The following is a 22,442-nucleotide window of genomic DNA, read 5'->3' on the forward strand; positions in this document are numbered from 1 at the left end:
ATTTGTATTTGTTGAGTAGAAAATCTAGGGTGCCTTTAATACACATGCTTGAAGAAGTAGGCATTACCGTCAGAATTGATACCAGAATGCATGATGTAGCATTTGAAATTGCTGTGGATGATGCCTCATAGGTCTGAAATGTGAAGGCAGTCGACTTTCACCAGATCTTAGACTTTATCATTATGAGTGGTTTTTTACCCCTTTTTTGAACTATATATTTTCAGGAAAATAAAGTAGAAAAAAAAATGTTTCTCTCCAAATGATTGAGCTGACCTTTCCCAGATAAGTAGGGTCATTATATTTGACCTCTCGTGGCCAGAATAAACAAAGAAAGCACAATACTGGTAGGAACTGCTTCCTTTCCAAATGAGCCTAGTCTGCTCAGAGCCAGCAGCTCATGTTATTTCTAACCTAATGTCTAGTCTAATGCTGGTTTAGCATGCTTATCACAGGTGTAGACAATTGTATATTTGCATTGCCCAATCACTGTTTCAAAGTATGTTGACCTTTCAATAAGTTTTGAAAGGACTTTTGTTTTGATTTTGGTCGAGGACTGAAGTCTAATAAAAAAATAAGAATGGCTATTTGTCAAAGGAGATGTGTACAGAAAGGGCCTGAAATGATTATAAATCTAATTTTTAAGCAATACCAGTGTTTTCACATTTAGCTAAATGAATCAAAGAGGAATTTTTATTTGGAGGAGTCAGAAAAGGGGCAGTCCCCAGGGCAGAATCTGATCTGTCCCTGTCTTTAAGAATTTGTTGGGATGAGTGCACATGGTTATTACTGAATCTTTAGTGCAAGAAAAGACTAAAAAACTTTCAGTGGCTTAAAAGTTGCACATGCAGCAAGGTTATTGTGAAGACCCTATAAGTTTACAAGTAGGTACTGATATAAGGAACCCCTGGAAGTACAGTGGTTGAAATTCTGCTGTTAACCAAAAGCCTGTGAGTTCAAGGTTTTCAGCTTTAGAAACTCCCTGGGCTCTTCTACTCTGTGCTATGGGACCACTGGGTTGAGTTTGGTTTTGTTATAACATTACAAGGCAAGTGTGAATTGTCCATAAGGAAGAACTTCCTATCACAGGAACAGCCTGCACTGTTCTGTCTCTTTCTGATGACTTAGCATTACTCTTTCCTTCCACATTTGCTGTAAACCTTCATTCAAAACTCAGTTGTACAAAAACTCACACACAGGAAGCTCTACTGGCTTAATGGCAAGAAGCTGTGCTACAATCCCAAAGGCACATGGTTCAAATCCCCACCAGATGCTCCACTGGAAGAGGAGGGGAGAGATCTCTCCTCCTTTCTCCTGTGCCAGTCAGATTCGATTTCACAGTACATAACAGAGAAAACACACAGACACACACAGACACACACACAGACACACACACACATACACACCCCAAAACAAAACAGTGAGTTCTGGTGGCATACTTCATAAAGAGCTGCATTGCCAAGCCAAACATGGCATCTCTCTAGGGGTTCCAGTCCACCAGCAGCTCTACTGGGGAGAGATGGGCCGTCTTCTCCTATGTGACTTACAGTCTCCCAAAAATGTCTATCCTGACTGATCTTTATAAAATAAGCAGTTCTTCCTTCAAACCAAACCCAGGTGCCTGCTAAATTGCTTTAATCCAGTTCTTGAATCACCTCTGAAATTATCCCTAACTCTTACAGGAATGAAGAGACCTCTGTCCTCAGGGTAGTTCATACCTGCTTTTACAGCATTGCTATCACTTGTGCATCTGTTTGTCAGCTTGCTCTTGTATCTATCAAGGCTTGGGAACTTTGACTTGTTCATCATAGTGTCTCCAGTGCCATGATTTTGGTTACCTTATATGAAATGTTCTCCAGTTGTCTGTGAAGTGACTACATAGCCCAACTCTCCACAAGCACACTCTTTATATGGGCTTGTGTTGGAAAACCGAAATATTGTGATCTCTGTAGTGTTTCCCCAACAATTTGTATAATCCTGTCAAGTAACCAGTGATTGATTATTACTCTGTTCTCCAAAATGTGTATGTCATTAACTCAGCAAAAGGTTAGCCTCTTCCTAAATCCATCTCTTTAGAATTAGGAATATATAGAGAAAGCTCTATGTGTATGTTTGTTAAAAGTCCAACTGTGCACCATGATATCAACAATGACCCTTTTTGGAGTTGTTGTTGTTGTTGTTTGTTGTTATGTGCCATCCAGTCACTTGTGACTCATAGCGGCCCTATGTACAACAGCTCTAAACCCTGCTCAATCCCTTGCCAATCTCATTGTCTCTGACACGCCTATCACCATTACCCCAGTGACCGAATTAATCCATCTCATTGAAGGTCTTCCTCTCCTGTGCTCTCCCTCCATCCTCCCAACACAACTGGCAAGGGTGGGGACCTCACAGAATCTATTGGGTTTTTTCCTACTACTGGGAAATATCTTTCATCTGCTCTTCTCTATAAAGTGCTTGTCTGTCAGATAATGTTCTAAATCTGAGCAATCTAATTAAGACAGACTAGGAAGAAGGATTAGCCATCCACTTCCGAAATAGCAGGCCTTTGAAAACCCGGTGCACATTTTTGGAGTTAGAAATTTTTTTTTAAGGTTTTCTCTTTCATATATTTACACAAGTTCAAAATTATATTCATAGCATCTTCTAAATTTTGGCCAAAAGTAAAAAAAAAAAGCATTTAAACTTCGGAACGTGCCCACAAAAACAGGTGACTGACTCCGAGGGCAGTAGGGACAGAGGCCCATGAACCAAAGGGCTGAGAATTCAGGAGGAGCCAACAGGAATCTGCAGCCAGTTTATGACTGTGATGCAACACGACCTCCAGGCTGAGGAGCTTATTAAAACAGAGACACAGTTACACCTAACAGGCACTCGTACTTTCCATGACTTGCTGTGTAGTTAGAAATTTTTAAACTTACTTCTTTAGAGATTTCTTTTTTCAAATTGTGACTTGAGGGAAAGTTTGAAAGTTTCCAGAGCAAATTGGTTTTCCTTGGAACCATTCATGTAGTTTTTGGTTTTGTGACATTAATTACAATACCCACAATGTAACAGCACTTTTTGCTTCTGTCCTGGCATTCACGTTTCCATTAATCTTTCTCTCCTACCACTTCCTGTTTTCTGAGCTTTATCCCTGGGCACATACTGCCATTTGATCTTGTATAATTGATTCTTCAAAGTGTGAATATCTCCCTGGTATTATTGTTCATCATATAGGCATGTCTGTTGTCTGGCTGAAAGTTGAGCTACAGGAGTGCATGTTAGTTCCAAGCTCTGAGGGTGACTAAGGGCAATAGTTACATGGTTGTGACCAGCAAAACCAACATTTTTATTCTTTCAATATTTTCCCCCGTTTCTCTCCTGCTTCACTATTTCTCTCCTTCTGTTTTGATCCCTTTTACAATGGTCAACAGTATAGATGACTTTTCTTGAAAAAAAATTTGACTTCTCTTTTAGTATATAAATATATCATGGGTAAATAAATGCTTTATAATTTTTAAAATGCATGATGCACAAAAGAAAAAATAAGTAAATGCTTTGTATGACTTGGAATGAGGGAGATGGTCAGGAAGGTTTAGTAGCAAACCTCTGTAGTTTTGTTGTTTCATGCAGTCAAGTTGGAACAGACCCATAGATAAGTTCACAGCAGGTTTTGAGAGGCAGTAAAATGCATGGGAAGAGATTGCCCATTTTTCTCCCAAGGAACAGCTGGTGGGTTTGAACTGCTTACCTCTGTGTTGGTAATGTAATTTCTTACCACCAAGACATCAGAGTTCCTTAAACTTCTGTGCTTTAGGACAGCAAAAATTTATTTGATGTAGGTCACCTGGGTCTTTTCTATGTTCAGAGTCTCTCATCCAAGCATCCTTCATCTCAGCCTGGCTTCCAGGTAAGCTGCAGGCAAGTAGGGAGTGAAAGAGGCCAGCCAGCCCTCCTCAGCTTTAGCACAGACACACCATGGTTTCAGTCTTGGAGCAAGTAATAAAGAAAAGCTCAGGAAGCATGTGAGTTAAAATAGGTGGTAAGCAACAATTGTCCCTATCAAAATTAATATAATTCTTTTTTTGTGTCTTCCAGTTACTGTAATGAATGTATGTTGGATCCTAACTGTGGTTTCTGCTACAAGATGAACAAATCAACTGTTATCGACTCCTCTTGTGTTCCGGTTAATAAAGCATCGACAAATGAGGCAGCATGGGGAAGGTATGCCACTTAATTCCTATAAAAATATACGCCCACTTCTCACTTACTCAACATTGTGAAAGATCAAGTTGTCATGTGAAAACCACTGAGAATCGTGGTCCAGCTATGTTGACATGCAACATTAACCATGACAGCCCACATGGCAGGCACCTCGACATTCATTACTGCCAATTCTACATCATCAATTCACCCTGTAGCCAGGTAGATTTTTTTCACTATTATTAAAATACAAAGTACTGAATAATTGAATAAATGAGTAAGTATACAATGAAATTTCTAAATAGGACTCATTTTTAATCTTCCAAGTAATTATAATTAAACTGGTTCCTTTGAGAGAATATTGCTTTGCATTGTACACTATTGAATATGAGTGTGAAGTGTTGCAACTCTGGTTCTCAAAGTAGAAAGAGATCAGGAGATCCAGATTCTAGGCCCATATCTCCCTGATAAGCTACAGAAGTTCGGTCTTAGTTGAGGCAGATTTTTCCAAATATTACCAATGCTGTTTTTCTCATTTCATGTTGTTTAATTCCAACAGTCATTCCCTAACTCAGTGTTGGATGATTGTAGAATATTAAGTGAAAGGCAAATAATTATTAAGTCAAAGTTAATTAATATCACTTTAAATGCTATTCTGTATATTTTCACTACATAACAGAAGTTCTGTGAAGTTTAACAAAGATAGAAGGAAGTCTAACCACTGCTATCAAGTCGATTCCTTAGGGACCTTCCATCAGTTTTCTGTGACTGTAAATCTTAATGGAAGGAGATTGCCCATCTCTCTCCTTTTTCTTTGGAATTGACATACCCTTTGGTGATAGTGGTGTGTTAAAGTCTCCTACCACTATTGTGGTGCTATTTTTTTTCTTCAGTTTTGTTTGTTGTTTTATTTATTTTGCAGGTCTTTCATTTGGTGCATAATGTTGACTAAGGCTGTATCCTCTTGATCTAGTGTGCCTTTAATCAGTATGTAATGACCTTTCTTATCTTTTATGGTGCTTTTCTTTCTGAAATCTATTTTATCAGAGATTAGTATTGCCACTCCTTTTATTTTGTTTGCCATCTGCTTGGTATAATTTTTTTCCAGCCTTTGGTTGAGTCTGTCTTCCTCTCACTTTTTTTTTTTTTTTTTTTTTAAGATGTGTCTCTTGTGGGCAACAAATTATTGGGCTTTGTATTTTTATTCTTTCTGCTACTCTTTTTTTTCTTAATTGACAGATTTAGTCCATTTACCTTAAGTGTGATTATTGTTGGTCCAGGTTTTGCTTTTATTTTTTTTGCTGGTTTTCCTTTTCTATTGTTTCTGGTTACTATGGTCCATCTGCTTTCCTTTGGTATCTTCATGTGAAAGATTTCACATAAAATTTCTTGTAGTTCTGGTCTTGTTTTCACAAATTCCTTAAGTTCCTTTTTTTCTGCAAAGGAACTAATTTCTCTTCCATATTTGATGAAGAGATTTGCTGGATATAGGATCCTTGACTGGCAGTTGTTTTCTTTCCACTTTCTGTATATGCCATCCATTGTCTTCTAGCTCACATGGTCTCTGCTGAGAAATCAGAACTTTATCTTCATTGTTTCCTCTTTATAAGTGACTCTTTGTTTTTCTCATGCTGCATTTAGTAGTCTACCCTTATATTTTTTTGGAAGGAGGACTGGAATCCATTTCCATAATATCTTGCCTCCAGAAACCCTGTGAACCTGGAGAAAGGATGAAAGACACCCAAGCATGGAGGACTCTCTTTCATAGGGTCGGTATGAGACACCTGGGACTTGATGGCACTTAACAACAACAACAACAACAACAACTATAATCCTTACATTTTAATTTGGATAATTTGGCTATGTTATGTCTTGAAGGTTTTTTGGGGGGGGTGGTCTAGTCTATTTGGTGTTTACTGTGCTTCTTGAATGTGGATACTTACAAATACCTGGAAAATTTTCATCTAGTACTTCTAAATTTTTTTCAGTGATTTCCCTGTTATTCCCATGTTCTGGAATTCCAATCATATATATGGTGTTCCTTTTGATGTCATCCCACATGATTCTAATGTTTTCTTCATTTTCTTTACATCTCATCTTTGATTTTTCTTCTAGTATGTTTCTCTTACAATTTTCTCTGTGTTCCAGTGCACTTTTCAGAGTCTCTTCTGACATCAATTTTGGTCTTTTCTTCCTCTTCTGTCTTTGCAATAACCGTTTGCACTCTTCCTGGATGATACCCTTGGTATCCTCCTACAACTCACCTGGTCTTCACTCATTAGTGTTCAGGGCCTCAAACCTGTTCCTGAGAAGGTTCTGAAATTCAGGTGGGATAGACTCAAAGTCATACTTTGGTTGCCTTGGATTTGGTTTAATTTTCCTCAACTTCAGCTTAAACTTGCATAAGAGTAGTTTGTGGTCTGTTCCACAATCAGCTCCTGGCCTAGTTTTCACAGCTGATATTGCGCTTCTCCAGTGGTTCTTTCCACAGATGTAATCGATCTGATTCCTATGCATACCATCAGGTGAGATCCAAGTATATAACCTGCATTTATGTCCCTTAAAAAATGTATTTGCTATGAATAAGTCATCGAAACCTATACTTGGACCAGGAGGCAGTCGTCAGAACAGAACAAGGGAACACTGCATGGTTCAAAATTGGGAAGGGCATACGCCAGGGATGCATCCTATCTCCATACCTTTCCAACCTGTTTGCAGAACAGATTATCCGGGAGGCTGGGCTCTATGAGGAGAAATGTGGGGTCAAGATTGGTGGGCGATTTATCAACAATCTGCATTATGCAGATAACACAACCATGCTTGCTGAAACTGAGGAGGACCTGAAGCATCTGCTGCAGCAAGGACTGCAACCTCCAATATGGATTGAGGCTCAATGCCAAGAAGACAAAGATTCTTACCACTGGACCAGTTGGCAGCATCAGGATGGATGGTGAAGAGATTGAGATTGTTCACAGCTTTAGTTTGCTTGGCTCCACAGTCAACACTCTTGGCACCAGTAGCCAGGAAAATAAAAGGCACATTGCCATGGGAAAGTCTGCTGTTAGGGACGTCTCCAAAGTACTGAAGAGCAGTGGTGTCTCTCTGGAGACTAAGGTGCGTCTGATACAGGCCATGGTCTTTGCTATCGCTTGTTATGCATCAGGGAGTTGGATAGGAGAATTGATGCCTTTGAGCTGTGGTGTTGGACAAGAGTATTGACTGTACCATGGACTGCCAAGAAAACAAACAGATTCGTCCTAGAGAGGGTTAAACCAGAGTGCTCCTTGGAGGCAAGGATTCTGGGGCTTCGTCTGACATACTTTGGACATGTTCTAAGGAGAGACAGGTCTTTAGAGAAGGACATCATGCTGAGTAGAGTGGAGGGACAACACAGGAGGGGAAGGCCCTCTATTAGGTGGATTGATTCAGTGACTGGGATAATCGGAATGGGAGTGTCAGAGACAGTGAGATTGGCACAGGACAGAGCCGAGTTTAGGGCTGTTGTACATAGGGTCACTATGAGGTGCAAGCGACTCGATGGCACATGACAACAACAATGTTTCTCGTGAGGCTCTTGTCTTCCAGCTCACTAACTCTGTTTTCATCTCTTCAGTTCTACTTTTTTGTCCCACTAGCATGATGGACACTTCCGTGAATTCAGTATTAATACTCTAGATTGCATTTTCATTCTTTTCTGTTATTTCCAATACTATGTTGCCTATACCCACTCTGTCTTGTGATGACTTTTTAAGTGTTTGTATCTATTTTTATCTATACTATCAATTATTTCTTTTGTATTTTCTTCCATAGCTGTTCAAGTTGCTCCACATCAATATAGTTCTTCTGCATTGCTGTCTCTGGGGTTTGTTCTCTTAATGCCTTCTATTGTTTCTTCTGTCATTTGCATCTTCTCCTGTAGCTATTCAAATAACTCCACATCAACATATTTCTTCTGGTTCTCTCTATGTGGGATATTCATTGAGTCTGGTTTTTTTAGGAGAAGGGTTATTTTGTTTATTCATGATGACTGAGGCAGACTGATACTTTCTTGACATTATGTGAGTCTTTTCTTAGTCAATGTTAAGTTATTGTAACTAAATAGTGGTCTTGAGTATGGCAATGTTTTGTGAAGGACACGTATATTTATGCTCTTTTCTTAGCCTGAGGCCCACAGGGCCTCAGGCTCAACAATAATGTTTAACCCAAAGTACCTGAATGGCAGAACAGAGAAATCTGTTCCCTTACGGACTAAAATATTTTTATAATATTCTCACTCCCTTCTCCCCACCCCCCAAAAACAACAACAACAACAAAAAAAAAACCCAAACCTTAAAGATGTGTGTGTGTGTGTGTGTGTGTGTGTGTGTGTGTGTGTTTTAAAAAATAGAGGATGTAACTGTGTGAGATTGCACACACCCCTCTCTCATTTTCTCATTCTTGTTTTTGAGTGACAGAGCTACAGTCTATCTTTGCTACTTTCGTTGATTGCTTCAGTTTTCTGCTAGAATGAAAGCGAGAGGCTGAACAAGCTCATAAAAATGTGCAAAACAGGTATTATCATTTGTAGGCTAAACAACATCTGTTCTATTTTTGTAGGTTGGTAAATAGATGTTGTACAGTTAACCAGAATGAAACTTTAGGGTCAAATCTACCATTATTTTGTATCCCATTTTGGCTATCTATTTACAAATATTGATTGAGTATTGAGGCAATTCCTAATTTTTGTATCACATCTGGGATATCTATTTACAAATATGCTTGAGTATTGAGGCCATGATTCATATCCTGATTCCCAACTGTAGCTTTTGTTTTCCAACTGTAGATACCACGCTGAGAAATGGCACCATTCATAATAGTGATAGTATGACAATTCTGATGAATTCTGAGTTGTCAATTTAAAATACCTGGAAGCCTAGTAAGGAGTTATGTTGCCGACGCAAAGATAAATGGTTCAAACCCACCAGCTGCAATGAAGAAGAAAGATGAGCATTCTGCTCCTTGTGATTTACAGCCTCTGGAAATCTACTGGAGGGCCACCTAAGAAACAGTTACAGCTCAATTGCATATAACAATATTCACATTTAATTTAGAACATAAACACTTCAAATTAATGAATTAAGGAAGAAATCATAAGAGAAATTAAAATATTAACATTAATAGCTAAAAGGATCCCTTCAAGAAGTTTAAACCAGAACACAGAGGAAAGGAATTAAAAATATAATTGAAAAAATAATGCAAAAAATTAGTTTGTTATTATTAGGTGCCATCAATTTGACTATGTCGTAGCGACCCTATGGCCACTAGATCAAAACCTTGCCTACCTTGCATCATCCCTAAAATCTCCACCATGCTCAAGCCCCTAGTTTCAGTCACTATGACAGTCCATCTGACTTAAAGGCTAATTAAGTGGAGAAATTTCTGGTCAAAAAAAATGAAAGAAAGAAGAGATAGAATAATATTTGGCATGGAAAACAACATATAATAAAGTTTAAAAAAAAATAAAATCGATACTCCAAACAGTTCTTGCTTCATTTGAAATAAATACATTTGGGGGGGAGCGGGGGTTGGGGGAAATACTTGTATTTTCCCCAAGCCAATTCAGCACCTGTAGGAATAAAGAATAATTTTTCTTCCCAGTTTAGAAGTGAGGACAGTTAAATGGCCTGAATAACTTGCTCAAAGTAAAACAAATAAACAAACAAAAAACAAACACACAAACAAAACAAACCAAAACCAAAATTCTAACAGTAACAGTAGAAAAATGCACTCCTTAGGCACAGATTCAAATGTAAGTCCTTATCATTTTCTTCACTATGTAGCACTAGACTAGTCTTGGCTTCTCTGAGTCCTAGTTTTCTCTTCTGTAAAATGATATAATAATGCAGTCTTGAGCAGTAATACTCATAAAGACTAAATAAGAGGGCTTCTAAAGACACTTGGAAAAAAATGTAATGTCCTGTGTGACTATGAGGCAGTAATATTCTGTACTAATTTTTCTTTTTTCTTAGATTTGTCAAGAACACACTTTGTAGACTAGAATAAGCACTTTGTAATGGATACTTTCTTTTCTATTTATCTATGCCTATTTGGCTTCTTCCTAACCTCTTGGCTCTCTATGTATATGCAACTATAAATATTCTGGAACTTTAAAACTGCTTGACTATTTAAAAGTATTGCTAATGAGTGGTACTTTCTTAATGGGCTGATTCATTATTTGTTTTCTATAATGTGGCATTTTAGCTCTGTAATTAGAAGCACAAAAATAGCTAGATAGATGCCCTATTTGGCAGTTCATTGTTTTCAACTTGTACTGAGTGTTTGGTTTATTGTGTTCATTCAGCAAAGATAGTCTTCTCCAAGCTGCACTCTGATAGAATGCCCAGTGTATCTACCCAATATCTCATCCCTCGCCCACACAGAACCCTAGTCAATCTGAACCCTTTGCCATTGCCTCATACCCATTATGATTCCCTTTGTGTCTTTCCTCATGCAGTGCTACTGCCTACACTCTACCTTCCTTCTCCCTCTTCTTAATTTCTGCTTCCGTTCAGTTCAGTAAGGATGTCATGCGTTTTTCTTGCCATCTGATTAAAGCCAGAAACAATGATTGTTTTATTATCTATACTTTTCTAGCACTTCCATTGTATATGTTAAGTCATGAATACATTGTCTTATAATTTGTGCTTAGATAACTTTTCTCGAGTTTGATAACACCATGACTATAGTATTCTCCACAAGTATGATATCTTAGTGCCTTATGCATACCAGACATGAAAATATTAATTGCTGAGTGACTAATTCAGAGAGACTATCATCATTGGAGACTATATAAAAGGAATTTATCACAGTTTCACATGAAAAAATGTTGTGTTCCATTTAATTTTATAGTTATATCTCATTTAAACCTAATTTTAGAGAAGGAGACCTCATAATATAAAAAACCAGATACAGTGAATTTTAATTAATGAATAATGTTTATGTTTATTTGGCACTCAGGAGAACACTGAAAAAAAATATTTTAAAATAGAAACTACATACTTCAAATATGTGACTCTGAGCTATATTTTGCTTGTAAGCATACTACATGAAAATTATATTCAGTAAGAGTAGAGGGACAGCATAGGAGAGGAAGGCCCTCTGTGAGGTGGATTGATTCAGTGACTGGGGTAATTGGGATGGGTGTGTCAGAGGCCATGCAGTTGGCACAGGATAGAGCACGGTTTAGGGCTGTTGTACATAGGGTCGTTATGAGTCGCAGGCGACTCGACGGCACATAACAACAACAACAACAACAACCATATTCCCTGACAGTATTCACTGATATTACAGAAAAAGAATAATCTGAAAATAATTTTGCTCTGGTGGTCTAGTAGTAGGAAGCTGTGCTGTCAGCTGGAAGGCATACAGTTCAAATCCATCAGGTGCTCTGTGGAGGAAAGAAGTCTGTATCCTCTGTGATTTACTACCTCTGAAAACCCAGCTATGAGTTGGTTCTGATTCAGCAGTACACAACAACAAAAAAGAGGGTGGGGAAGATTTCTTTTTCCACTTCATAGGTTTTTTAAAAATATGTATCAGTTGTGCATTTATAAAAATCCTATTTATATTACAAATACTATCACTATCTTAAAGTATTACCCTTGCACACACAAAGTTTTAACAGATATCAGTCATTAGAAATGAAAATACTGGAGCTATATTTTTTTAATTAATAGCAATATTGTTCTAAATTAATGTTTACTAGCATTCATTTTTGTAATTTTTTAAAGAATATTTCTCTTTATGCATCTGCTTAAATAGAAGTCATTATGCTATCTGACACACTTATAGATCTGTTTTATAGTTTCTGTTAAATCACCGCTGACTCATGGTGACCCAGTATGTGTCAGAGTAAAACTGTGCTCTCTAGGGTTTGACTGATTTTTCAAAAATAGCTCAATGTCCATTTCATCCAAGGTAGACGCTAGCCTTTCAGTAGCAGGTGAACACCATTCCTTAATGTCTCTGTCTATGCATCTCTGTAGGTATGCTCTTAATCTGTTCATAATTTTACCTTATGCCACTGGGGTATTATTTTTCAAGTCTAAAAGTTTAGATTACCTGGACCTGCGCCTTATCCAAGCCATAGTATATTCAGTTGCTTCATGTGCATGTGAAAGTTGGACAGCGAATAAGGAAAACTGATGCCTTTGAATGGTTTTGTCAATCATACCATGGACTACCCAGAGAAGAAGAAGAACAACAACAGATCTGTCTTAGAGGACGTGCAACCAAGATGCTTCTTGGAGACAAGAAGGGTGAAACTTCATCTTATATTTCAGACATATTGTCAGGAGTGGTTGGTTGTCTTTGGAAAAAGTACATTATGCTTGGAAAAAAGTAGAAGTTTAGCTAAAGAGAGCAAGACTCTTAATGAATTAACAACAGTGACTGCGGCCTTGGGTTTCCCATGGTAGATTCTGTGGCTGGTGTAGAACAGGGCAGGGTTTTAGTCTGTTGTTAATAGGGCTGACTCGACAGCACAAAACAGCAATATACTGCTAAGTATAAAAGTCAGAAAGCAAAACCTTTCTGGGCAATTAATCACCCTAGTCCATTTTGGTTTATCTAAATTCTTACTTGACATGTAATGATAATAATAAAGTACATCAGTATGTTTCGTTCAACTGTGACTTGCTGCTGTTATGTAAGTTTGTCTGATAATTATGCCAGGAAATTTGGAGGACTGCTGCCTGGCCAACTAACTGGAAGAGATCCATATTTGTTCCAATTCTCAAGAACTGTGGTCCAACAGAATATGGAAAATATAAAACAATATCATTAATATTGCATGCTAGCAAAATACTGCTGAAGATTATTTAAAAATGGTTAGAACAGTAAATAGATAGGAAACTTCCAGATTTGGAAGAGGCCATGACACCAGAAATATCATTGCTGATGTCAGGTGAATCCTAGCTGAAAGCAAAGAATTTCAGAAAAAAGTCCAGTTGTACTTTATTGACTAAGCAAAGTTATTTAACTGTGTGAATTTTAACAAGTTATAGCTAACATTGAGAAGAATGGGAATTCCAGAACACTTAATCGTGCTTATGCAAAACCTATACCTAGACCAAGTAGCTGTTGTATGAACAGAACAAGGGAACACAACATTGTTTAAAATTAAGAAGGAAGTTTGTCGGGTTGTCTTTTTTCTCCATACCTGCTTAATATGTCTGATGAGCAAATTATTTGAAAAGCTGGACTCACAAAACATTACATAACATAGGTGACCCTGCAGGACATTATGCTGAGAGAAATATCTCAGTCAAAAAAGGATAAATACTAGATAGCACCACTGTTATAAAGCAGGTCTGACATGAGGGTTTGGGAAGAGAATAGGATAAGAGTGGATAGATAATGAATATTTCAGTGGAATAGATGGAGGAAAGAATTATTTAAAAAGAATATATGACTTGGCATTATATGTACAACAGTTGCTCCGAATAAGAGGTATATTGCAAAATAGATGGCGGGGGTAGTGGTAAAAGTAATTGTGCAACAATGAATGAATATATTTTTGAAAAAACTAAAAAAGTGTCTTGGGGAGGGGGAAGAAAAGGAGAGCGGGTATAAAAGTACAACAGTGAATGATTGAAAATATAACTTTTGTTAAAATTACAGTTAAAAAGTTTATTTTTAATAAAAAGAAAATCTGGATTCTATGAAGAAGAATGTGGCATCAGGATCAGACGAAGACTCATCAATAAACTTTCCTATGCAGATGACACAGCCTTGCTTACTTGCTGAAAAGTAATGAGGACGTGAAGTGCTTGCTACAGAAAGTTAAACACTATAGCCTTCAATAGAGATTGTATCTCAACATAAAGGAAACAAAAATCCTTGCACTGGAATAGGATGATGATAGATGGAGAAAGACTGAGAATGGTAATCATGTCATTTTTTCATCTTACCATGAACTGCCAAGAAAACAAACAGGTTCATCCTAGAGAGGGTTAAACTACGCTCCTCCTTGGAGGCAAGGATTTTGAGGCTTCTTCTGACATACTTTAGACATGTTGCAAGGAGAGACCAGTCCTTGGAGAGGGACATCATGCTTGGGAGGGTGGATGGACAGGCCAAGAGGGGAAGACCCTCTATGAGGTGGATTGATTCAGTGACTGGGATAATCGGGGTGGGTTTGTGGGAGACAGTGAGATTGGCACAGGACAGAGCTGCGTTTAGGGCTGTTGTACATAGCGTTGCTATGAGTCGCAAGCAACTCAACGGCACATAACAACTTGGATCCATAATCAGTACTTTTGGTGCCAACAGTCAGGAGATCAGGAGACACTGCACTGAGAAAATGAAGCCAGGGAATTCTCCAAAATCTTGAGGAACAATGATGTAGTTTGAGGACTGACATACATCTGAATCTGATCATGGTCTTTTCAGTTATTTGCTATGCATCTGAGAGTAGAGAGTATTTTGTCATAAATATGACAAAAGAAAAATTGATGCCTTTGAAATGTCATGTTGGAAAAGAGTACTTCATATTCCAAGGACTGCCAAAAGAACAAACGGATATGTCTTGTAGAAGGTGCAGAGTACTCCTTGGAGGCAAAGATGATGATATGTTTGCCTCATATTCTTTGGACATGTGGCTTGTTGTTTTGTTGTATTGTTTTGTACTGTCAAGTTGGAACTGGCCCATAGCTCACCCTCCAGCAGGTTTTCAGAGACTGTCAACAGTCTCTAAAAACAGTAAATCACAGGTTGCTAGGAGAGGCTGTTTCTTGGTGAGGGACATGATGCTTGTGGAGGGATGGTGAAGGAGAGGAAAACCCTCAACCAGGTCGATTGACACAGTGATTGTAGCAATGGGCTCAAGTGTGCTGAAGATTATGAGAATGGTGGAGCATAGGACAAGATTCAGATCTGTTGTTTTTAGGGTTGCTATAAGTCATCCTAGACTCCCATGACACTTCACACCAAAGCTAGCTGTCAAGCAGTCAAATTCTTTAAAAAGAATCTTCCTACTCACTTTAAATTTGTTCTAAGTACTCCTGAGTGAGATGTTAAAAAAGAGTTGAGGTCAATGCTTTCCCAATACCATTCAGTCTTTTATCTTCCACCTCAAAAGACTGGGTGAGATGTTCTGTGTATGCTGCTATTATGAAAACAGAAGGATAAGTCACTCACCACCTACACAGTCTTTTATTACCATTTTCTCAAGGCATTTGTGGTCCCTTGACATTCTGAAATTGGGAATGACCCAGCTCACACTGGAATAAGAATATACTTGCTCAAGATAAAAGGAAATGTTCAAGCATACCTAGTGTGTTGGATATTAAAAACAAGTTCAAAGTATCTGATCCTCCATGCATTTTTTATTAAAGTCATTGCAAACTCTCAAAAATGGCAATGCTTAGAATTCTTCTGAATGCAGTAGAGCCATTCTTTTCATTAACTTATCTTCAGATGAGATGATAAGGAGAACCAAGACAAAGAAAGCTCTGGTGATAGCATAGCCCAAGGAGACCCAGGAAAGAACAGAATTAGTTGTTTTATTTTCCATGTAGAGTATTAATCTTAAATTTTTCCTGTTTTCTTTATATCACCATGTATAACTGTGTCTGCTTTAATATTGTAATGTTCTTGTTTACTTACCAGTGACTTTTCTAGAAACCCGTAACTCACCACTTTGCATCCTTTACCTTCTCAGTGAGAAAAGGAAAACTTTTGTATGGGACTTCAGTATTGTTGTTTCTGTTGTTGTTGTTGTTGTTAGGTGCCCCTCAATCAGCACTGACTCACAGTGACCCTATGAACAACAAATCAAAAGCCTCCTCTGCCTGCCCTGTCCTCACCGTCTGTATCATGCTTGAGACCACTGTTGCAATCACAGTATCAGTCCATCTTGTTGAGGGTCTTCTTCTCTTGCCATGGCTTTACTTTTCCAAGCGAAGTGCCTTTTTTCCAAGGACTAGTAACATGCCAAAAGAACTTTATTATGTAGCCTAAATGTGGAAACTTGAGGGGAGAAAAGTCAGAAACAAATATCTCAATTAAGAACAAAATTAAAAGTGAGAAGACTGTCATGCAACTTTTTCAGACCTCAGTTCCCTCTCAGTGAGGTACACATTATATGCTTTATGATTTAAATATACAGTTTGGATTTTGGCAAGTCTCTGGGGTCTATAGAATAGCTAACTGAATAAGTCTGGAACCTCTAATTGGCTTTATGAACCAAAACTATGTTCAGAAAATTTATCAGAATCTATGGCTTTATAATATCAGGATTTTACTCTGAAACATTATTAACATGTTTTACCTCTCAGATTACTTGGTTAACTTTATTTGGCATTTGGCTCTTTTACAGAGTGTTGGACAGTGATTTGTTGTTGTTGTTTTTGTTGTTAAGTGCCGTCAAGTCACCTGCTACTCATAGTGACCCTATGTACAACAGCTCTGAAAACTGCCCTATACCTAGCCAGTCTCACTGACTCCGAGTAACTCCAGTTACTATGTCATTCCATCTCATCTGGGGTTTTCCTCTCCTGCACTGTACCTCCACTCTTCCAAGTGTGATGTCCTTTTTCAAAAATCAGTCCTCCTGGCCACATGCCAAAGTATGTGAGACATCCTAGTCTGCAGTGAGAAACCTGGTTTCACCCTCTCTAAGATAACTGGAGCTGTAAGATGCTATATCATTATTGTTAAGTACCATCAAATTGAGAATGACTCATAGCGACCCCATGAACCAAGGATCTGAATCCTGTTCTATTACTGTCATTGTTTCTCTAATGTTCATAGAGGTTCCAAAGGCATGTTGTTTAGGAAGCTGAAGCCATTCTTACTTCCAACCCTGTCTTACTTTGGAAGCTCCAACAAATACTGTCCACCATGGGTAAATCCTTATGGTATTTGACACACCAGTGACACAGCATTCAGTATCACAGCAACCCCACCTTACCTCAGTAGAACAAACTAACAGACCTGTAGCACTTAGAAGGATGTTCCTCCCAAACATAATTAACACCAGGTCCTTGGGCCCAATGAACTTTTAAATACAAAGACCTTCCCACCAGGTCCTGATTGACTTAAATAAGAGTCTTCCAGCCCAAAGCTGATTGTTAGCTAAATCCAGTAAATCCATTCAGCTCACACACTATTGTGGATGAAACAAAAAAACAACCAGTTTACACCCACTTTCCACTAAATCGAGAGATCCTACCCTCCAGAATCCGACTGCTTCACAAATTGGAGATTGAGTCAAACAAGAGGCTTCCAGCCCACAGCTGACAGCTAATTGTTCTCTAAATCCAGTAAATCCAACCAATAAATACTTAGCACCTAGGAAAACTGGTGGCAGGCTGCTGAATTTGAACCACCTCAAAAGCAGTGGATAAACTAGCAAGATTTCCAAAACACACTCTCATGTCCCTGATCAGCATGTCCCTGGAGCCCACTCACCAGGGTGTGGACCTCAGGCCCAACATGGAATTGTACTTGCTTTCCTGGCCCTCCAGGTTGTACACATGACTCTGCATCTTGAAGCTGGTGTCAGTGATGACAGATGCCCAGGATGACAGGAGGCTGCCCGTGAAGGTGGGTAACATGAAGACGTGGTGTTAGCAGAGGGGCAGCACCAGCTCAGGCTCCAGGAACAGCTGCTCTCCTCTCTGCTGGGTTGGAATGGGAAAACTCTTTGGCCACCCAGAATACCAGGAGTGCACTCTTGGGGCTAACGAGATCTGTGTGCACTGCTCTGTTCAGGAAGCCCACGAACAGCTTGGTGTACATCAACAGGTTTAATTGTCTGTACTATATATTACAGTACCTTTCAACTATTACTCAAAATGTCCCATTCTTTTCCTCATTCATTTTAGAAGACTTCTTCTCTGGTACTTTGTATATAAAATTGTTAGGTAGAAAAGGAGTTGAGGGCAAGAGAGAGAAAAAAGAAGCTGGTCCCAAGAAATGAACAGGTCTTTATTGTGTGGTCTGAGAGAGAGTCAAGTAACCAACCACACATGGAGAAGGTAAAAATGGGGTGAGGGCAGTCAAGGGTGTTTCTTTTTAGGGAGGACTATGGAAGAGGTATTTTCCTCATAAGGCCCCAGGAATAGATGGTATACCAATTGAAGTATTTCAGATAACAGATGTTGCCCTGGATATGCTCACCAAGTTGTGCCGAGAAATCTGGAGAAAAAACACTTGGCCAACTGACTGGAAGAGATCTATATTTGTTCCCATTCCAGAGAAGGGTGACCCAACAGAGTGTGGGAACTACAGAACAGTGTCATTGATTTCACATGCAAGCACGATTCTACTGAAGATTATCCAAAAACGACTAGAACAGCACATCAGCAGAGAATTGCTGGAAGTCCAGGCTGGGTTTAGAAGGGGTCGTGGTACTAGGGATATTGTTACTGATGTTAGATGGATCTTGGCTGAAAGCAAGGAATACCAGAAGAATGTCTATCTGTGTTTCATTGATTATGCAAAGGCATTTGACTGTGTGCATCATAACAAACTGTGGCTGACTCTGAGAAGAATGGGAATCCCAGAACATTTAATTGTGCTAATGCAAAACCTATACTTGAACCAAGAGGCAGTAGTCAGAACAGAGCAGGGTAACACTGCATGGTTCAAAATTGGGAAGGGTGTACTCCAGGGATGCATCCTGTCTCCATACCTTTTCAATATGTATGCAGAGCAGATTATCCGGGAGGCTGTGCTCTATGAGGAGAATTGTGGCATCAGGATTGGTGGAAGATCTATTAACAATCTGCGTTATGCAGATGACACAACTCTGCTTGCTGAGACTGAGGAGGACCTCATGCACTTGCTGCAGAGGGTCAAGGACTGCAGCCTTCAGTATGGACTGAGGCTCAATGTCAAGAAGACAAAGATTCTCACCACGGGACCAATTGGCAGCGTCAGGATGGATGGCAAAGAGATTGAGAGTGTTCACAGTTTCAGTTTGCTCAGCTCCACAGTCAACACTCTTGGCACCAGCAGTCAGGAAATCAAAAAGCGTATTGCGATGGGAAAGTCTGCTGTTAGCGACCTCTCTAAAGTACTCAAGAGCAACGGTGTCTCTCTGGAGACTAAGGTGCACCTGATACAGGCCATGGTCTTTGCATTCGCTTGTTATGGCATCAGAGTTGGACAATGACTAGGGAGGACAGAGGGAGAGTTGATGCCTTCGAGCTGTGGTGCTGGAGAAGAGTACTGAATGCACCATGGACTGCCAGGAAAACAAAAAGATTCATCTTGGAGAGGGTTAAACCAGGCTACTCCTTGGAGGCAAGGATTCTGGGTTTCATCTGACATACTTTGGACATGTTGCCAGGAGGGACGGGTCCTTGGAGAGGGGCATCATGCTTGAGAGGGTGGAGGGACAGAGCAGGAGGGGAAGACCCTCTATGAGATGGATTGATTCGGTGACTGGGGTAATTGGGATGGGTGTGTCAGAGGTGGTGCGGTTGGCGTAGGATAGAGCAGGGTTTAGGGCTGTTGTGCGTAGGGTTGCTATGAGTTGCAAATGACTCGATGGCACATAACAACAACAGCAATTAACTTCGGTTTGGGTTTTTGTGATCAGGCCCAAACCTGATCAGGATTCATTGTCTGGTCTGGTCTTTGATCTGGTGGTCTGGTCTTTGATCTGGTCTGTGCTCTGGTCACCTTAGACATTGTCAGGTTTCTGTAAGGACTGATCAGGCCTGGGGGCAACTGCAACATTCTTGACTTTCTTCCTCCAGTCCAGACCCTAAAGGAATGTGATGTATAGGGATGGAGTTATCTCAAGCTACTTCCTGTTAAATTAGGGCAAGGTGAGGGACTGACATAGGTTTACTGTAATGTCTAAAGAAGGAGCATTATTTTCATGTATTCTTTGGCAGTTGTTTGGGAGATGTTGGTGAGGCAGTCTACTGAAACTTTCTGAAAGAGATTTCTAAAACATGGAACAGGAGTTATAAAAAAGAAGAATGACTAGAAAGGGAGTTAGCTAGGTCTTTGATTGTCTATTTAGGACATTAGTTTACAGAAAAAAGTTTTCTCCTATAAACAGGCAGAGACTATCTTTTTTATAGTTATTAGATTAACTCTGTGTTTTGTAATATAACTATTATGAGGGGGTCAGGTTAGTCTTGGACTGCAATAAGCTGAGTTGCAATATCATCTAATGACTCTTGGATAGTCTTTGAAAGATTCTGAATTTTTCTAAGGAGATTTCTAGGTCTGTAGTGTTAAGAGAAGCTCCTGTTTATTCCCAGGCTGGACACTAAAGGATGATTTCTATTATGTTTTGTTTGCATTTGAAGTGCTGCGTTAGAAGGACAGGTATTAGTTCAGAGTTGGCTTGGTCGGCAGGCAGGGGTAAATGCTTTGTCTGCAGGTGAAGAAGAGGAGACTGCTTCTTGCTTTCAAGCATCTTTGAAGAGAAGCTGAACCTGGTCTGTGTTGACTTCCAGTTTGTATGACCTGACAGAGGTAGCTAAATACATTTTAGTTGGGTGAATTAGAAAGACATACATGGACAGTCTATAACAGAACACAGTGCTAATTATGATATTGCGGGAAGTTTATATTAAGTAAATAGAAGAGAGAGCAATCTAGGTTTTTCTTGAGTAGAAGGCAGGTTGAGTCTGGGTTAGGTTTGGTGATGTTAGGCTAGGTAGGAGTGTGGGGTGTATTGGGATGATGGAGGCAGGAGAATTTCTCAAGAAGGAAGAGGTTGTCAAGGCAGTCACAGATGGTGGTGGGGAAGTGTGGTTTGGGTGAGACCTGATAATGGGGAATTGGGGAGGGATGGAAGCTTTATTTTAATTATGTTTGAAGAATTTCTTGAGTTAAATTTCTATACATTGAATTGTTGGGTTTTTGGGGGTGGTGGTTGCTGTTTTCAGTGTGTATTTTACGTGCACTTGGATTATGTTTAAACATGTTCTGTAGTTGCTATAAAATGTTTAGACATGACATGCATGTCTGTTTTGTTCATTGGGTCGCTATGAATTACGTGTGATTGAATGATGCTTAACAACAACATGACATGTTTTAGAAGATAACTTACTTTTCTATGAGTTTGAAGAAAAGATATTATATGCTGACAATATGGATATTTGTTGAGGAACTGCTCTAATACACAATAGGGTAATCAGCAATAGGGTAATTTTATTAGACTGAGTTTATTAGAACTTAGCTAAAATCTTTTTAATTTGATTCATTTACATTTTCTGTCCATAAATCTTTTGTTAGATTGTATTATGAGTATTTGTATACAGATTTATCTCTAAGTACCCCCAAATTTGAAATGCTTTTTAAGGGTTTTCAGAGTTTTCAAGAAGGAGTGGTATTCTCATGCCAGGCACTATTCTTAACATGTAGTAATTTCTCAGTATATGTGAATATTCTTGAACTATAGAAAGAAACAAAAAATGTTACAGCCTCTCAACCCACTATATGGTTTCACTAAGTGTCTACCAGGTTTGTTTTTCTAAAAACTTTTGTATCATATGGAAAAGGCTAAGATTTTTTTTTGTTTAATATGTTGTTAGAGTGGAAATGGCAATAGTAAGATAAAGGTCAGACCATCACAGATATATTACAGCTCATAATATTCTCTTCCTTACTGTGTATCCCTTTCACTGTTTATGACTCATGATTAGATGTATAGGATTCAGAAAAAGGAGAGGGTTTTTTGTTCTTAAAATCAGTAAGTACTTTAGCTCTGGAATAACAGAGAAAGAGTTCTACCTCGAATCAGACACTTTCATCGGTCTCAGTAATTGACCCGTGTATGACCTTGAGTAACTTAATTTACCTCTCTGATCCTTTGTGTTTGATTTTTAAAATAAAAAGAAAACAAAAAACACTAGATACCTTGCTTATAATATCATTGAGAAAATTTAGGGGAAAAATGTGAAAAGACCTTGTACATATAAATAGACTGATTATAAATCCCATTTCTATAGTCTATTAAATTTTCTCTTTTCATTGATTAGATAGGCTAACAGAAATAATGTTGTTGTTGTTGTTATGTGCCGTCGAGTCGTTTCTGACTCATAGCGACCCTATGCACAACAGCCCTAAACCCTGCTCTATTCTGCGCCAACTGTACCGCCTCTGACACACCCATCCCGATTACCCCAGTCACCAAATCAATCCATCTCATAGAGAGCCTTCCCCTCCTGCGCTGTCCCTCCACCCTCCCAAGCATGATGTCCCTCTCCAAGGACCCGTCCCTCCTGGCAACATGTCCAAAGTATGTC

The 22,442-nt window shown here is 39.0% G+C and overlaps 1 protein-coding gene across 1 annotated transcript in view; it reads left to right on the plus strand.

Moving 5' to 3' along the window:
- The window catches only part of SLC2A13 (solute carrier family 2 (facilitated glucose transporter), member 13), a 582,019-nt gene that overhangs the window by 467,060 nt on the left and 92,517 nt on the right, over positions 1-22,442 (plus strand). The window contains exon 7 of the mRNA XM_006888200.1: positions 4,078-4,203. Coding sequence (XP_006888262.1) covers positions 4,078-4,203 — 126 coding nt within the window. The remainder of the gene's footprint in view (positions 1-4,077; positions 4,204-22,442) is intronic.

This window comes from Elephantulus edwardii, unplaced genomic scaffold (assembly GCF_000299155.1).
Source record: "Elephantulus edwardii isolate Elephantulus edwardi_28Jun2011 unplaced genomic scaffold, EleEdw1.0 scaffold00065, whole genome shotgun sequence".
Taxonomy (NCBI): Eukaryota; Metazoa; Chordata; class Mammalia; order Macroscelidea; family Macroscelididae; genus Elephantulus; species Elephantulus edwardii.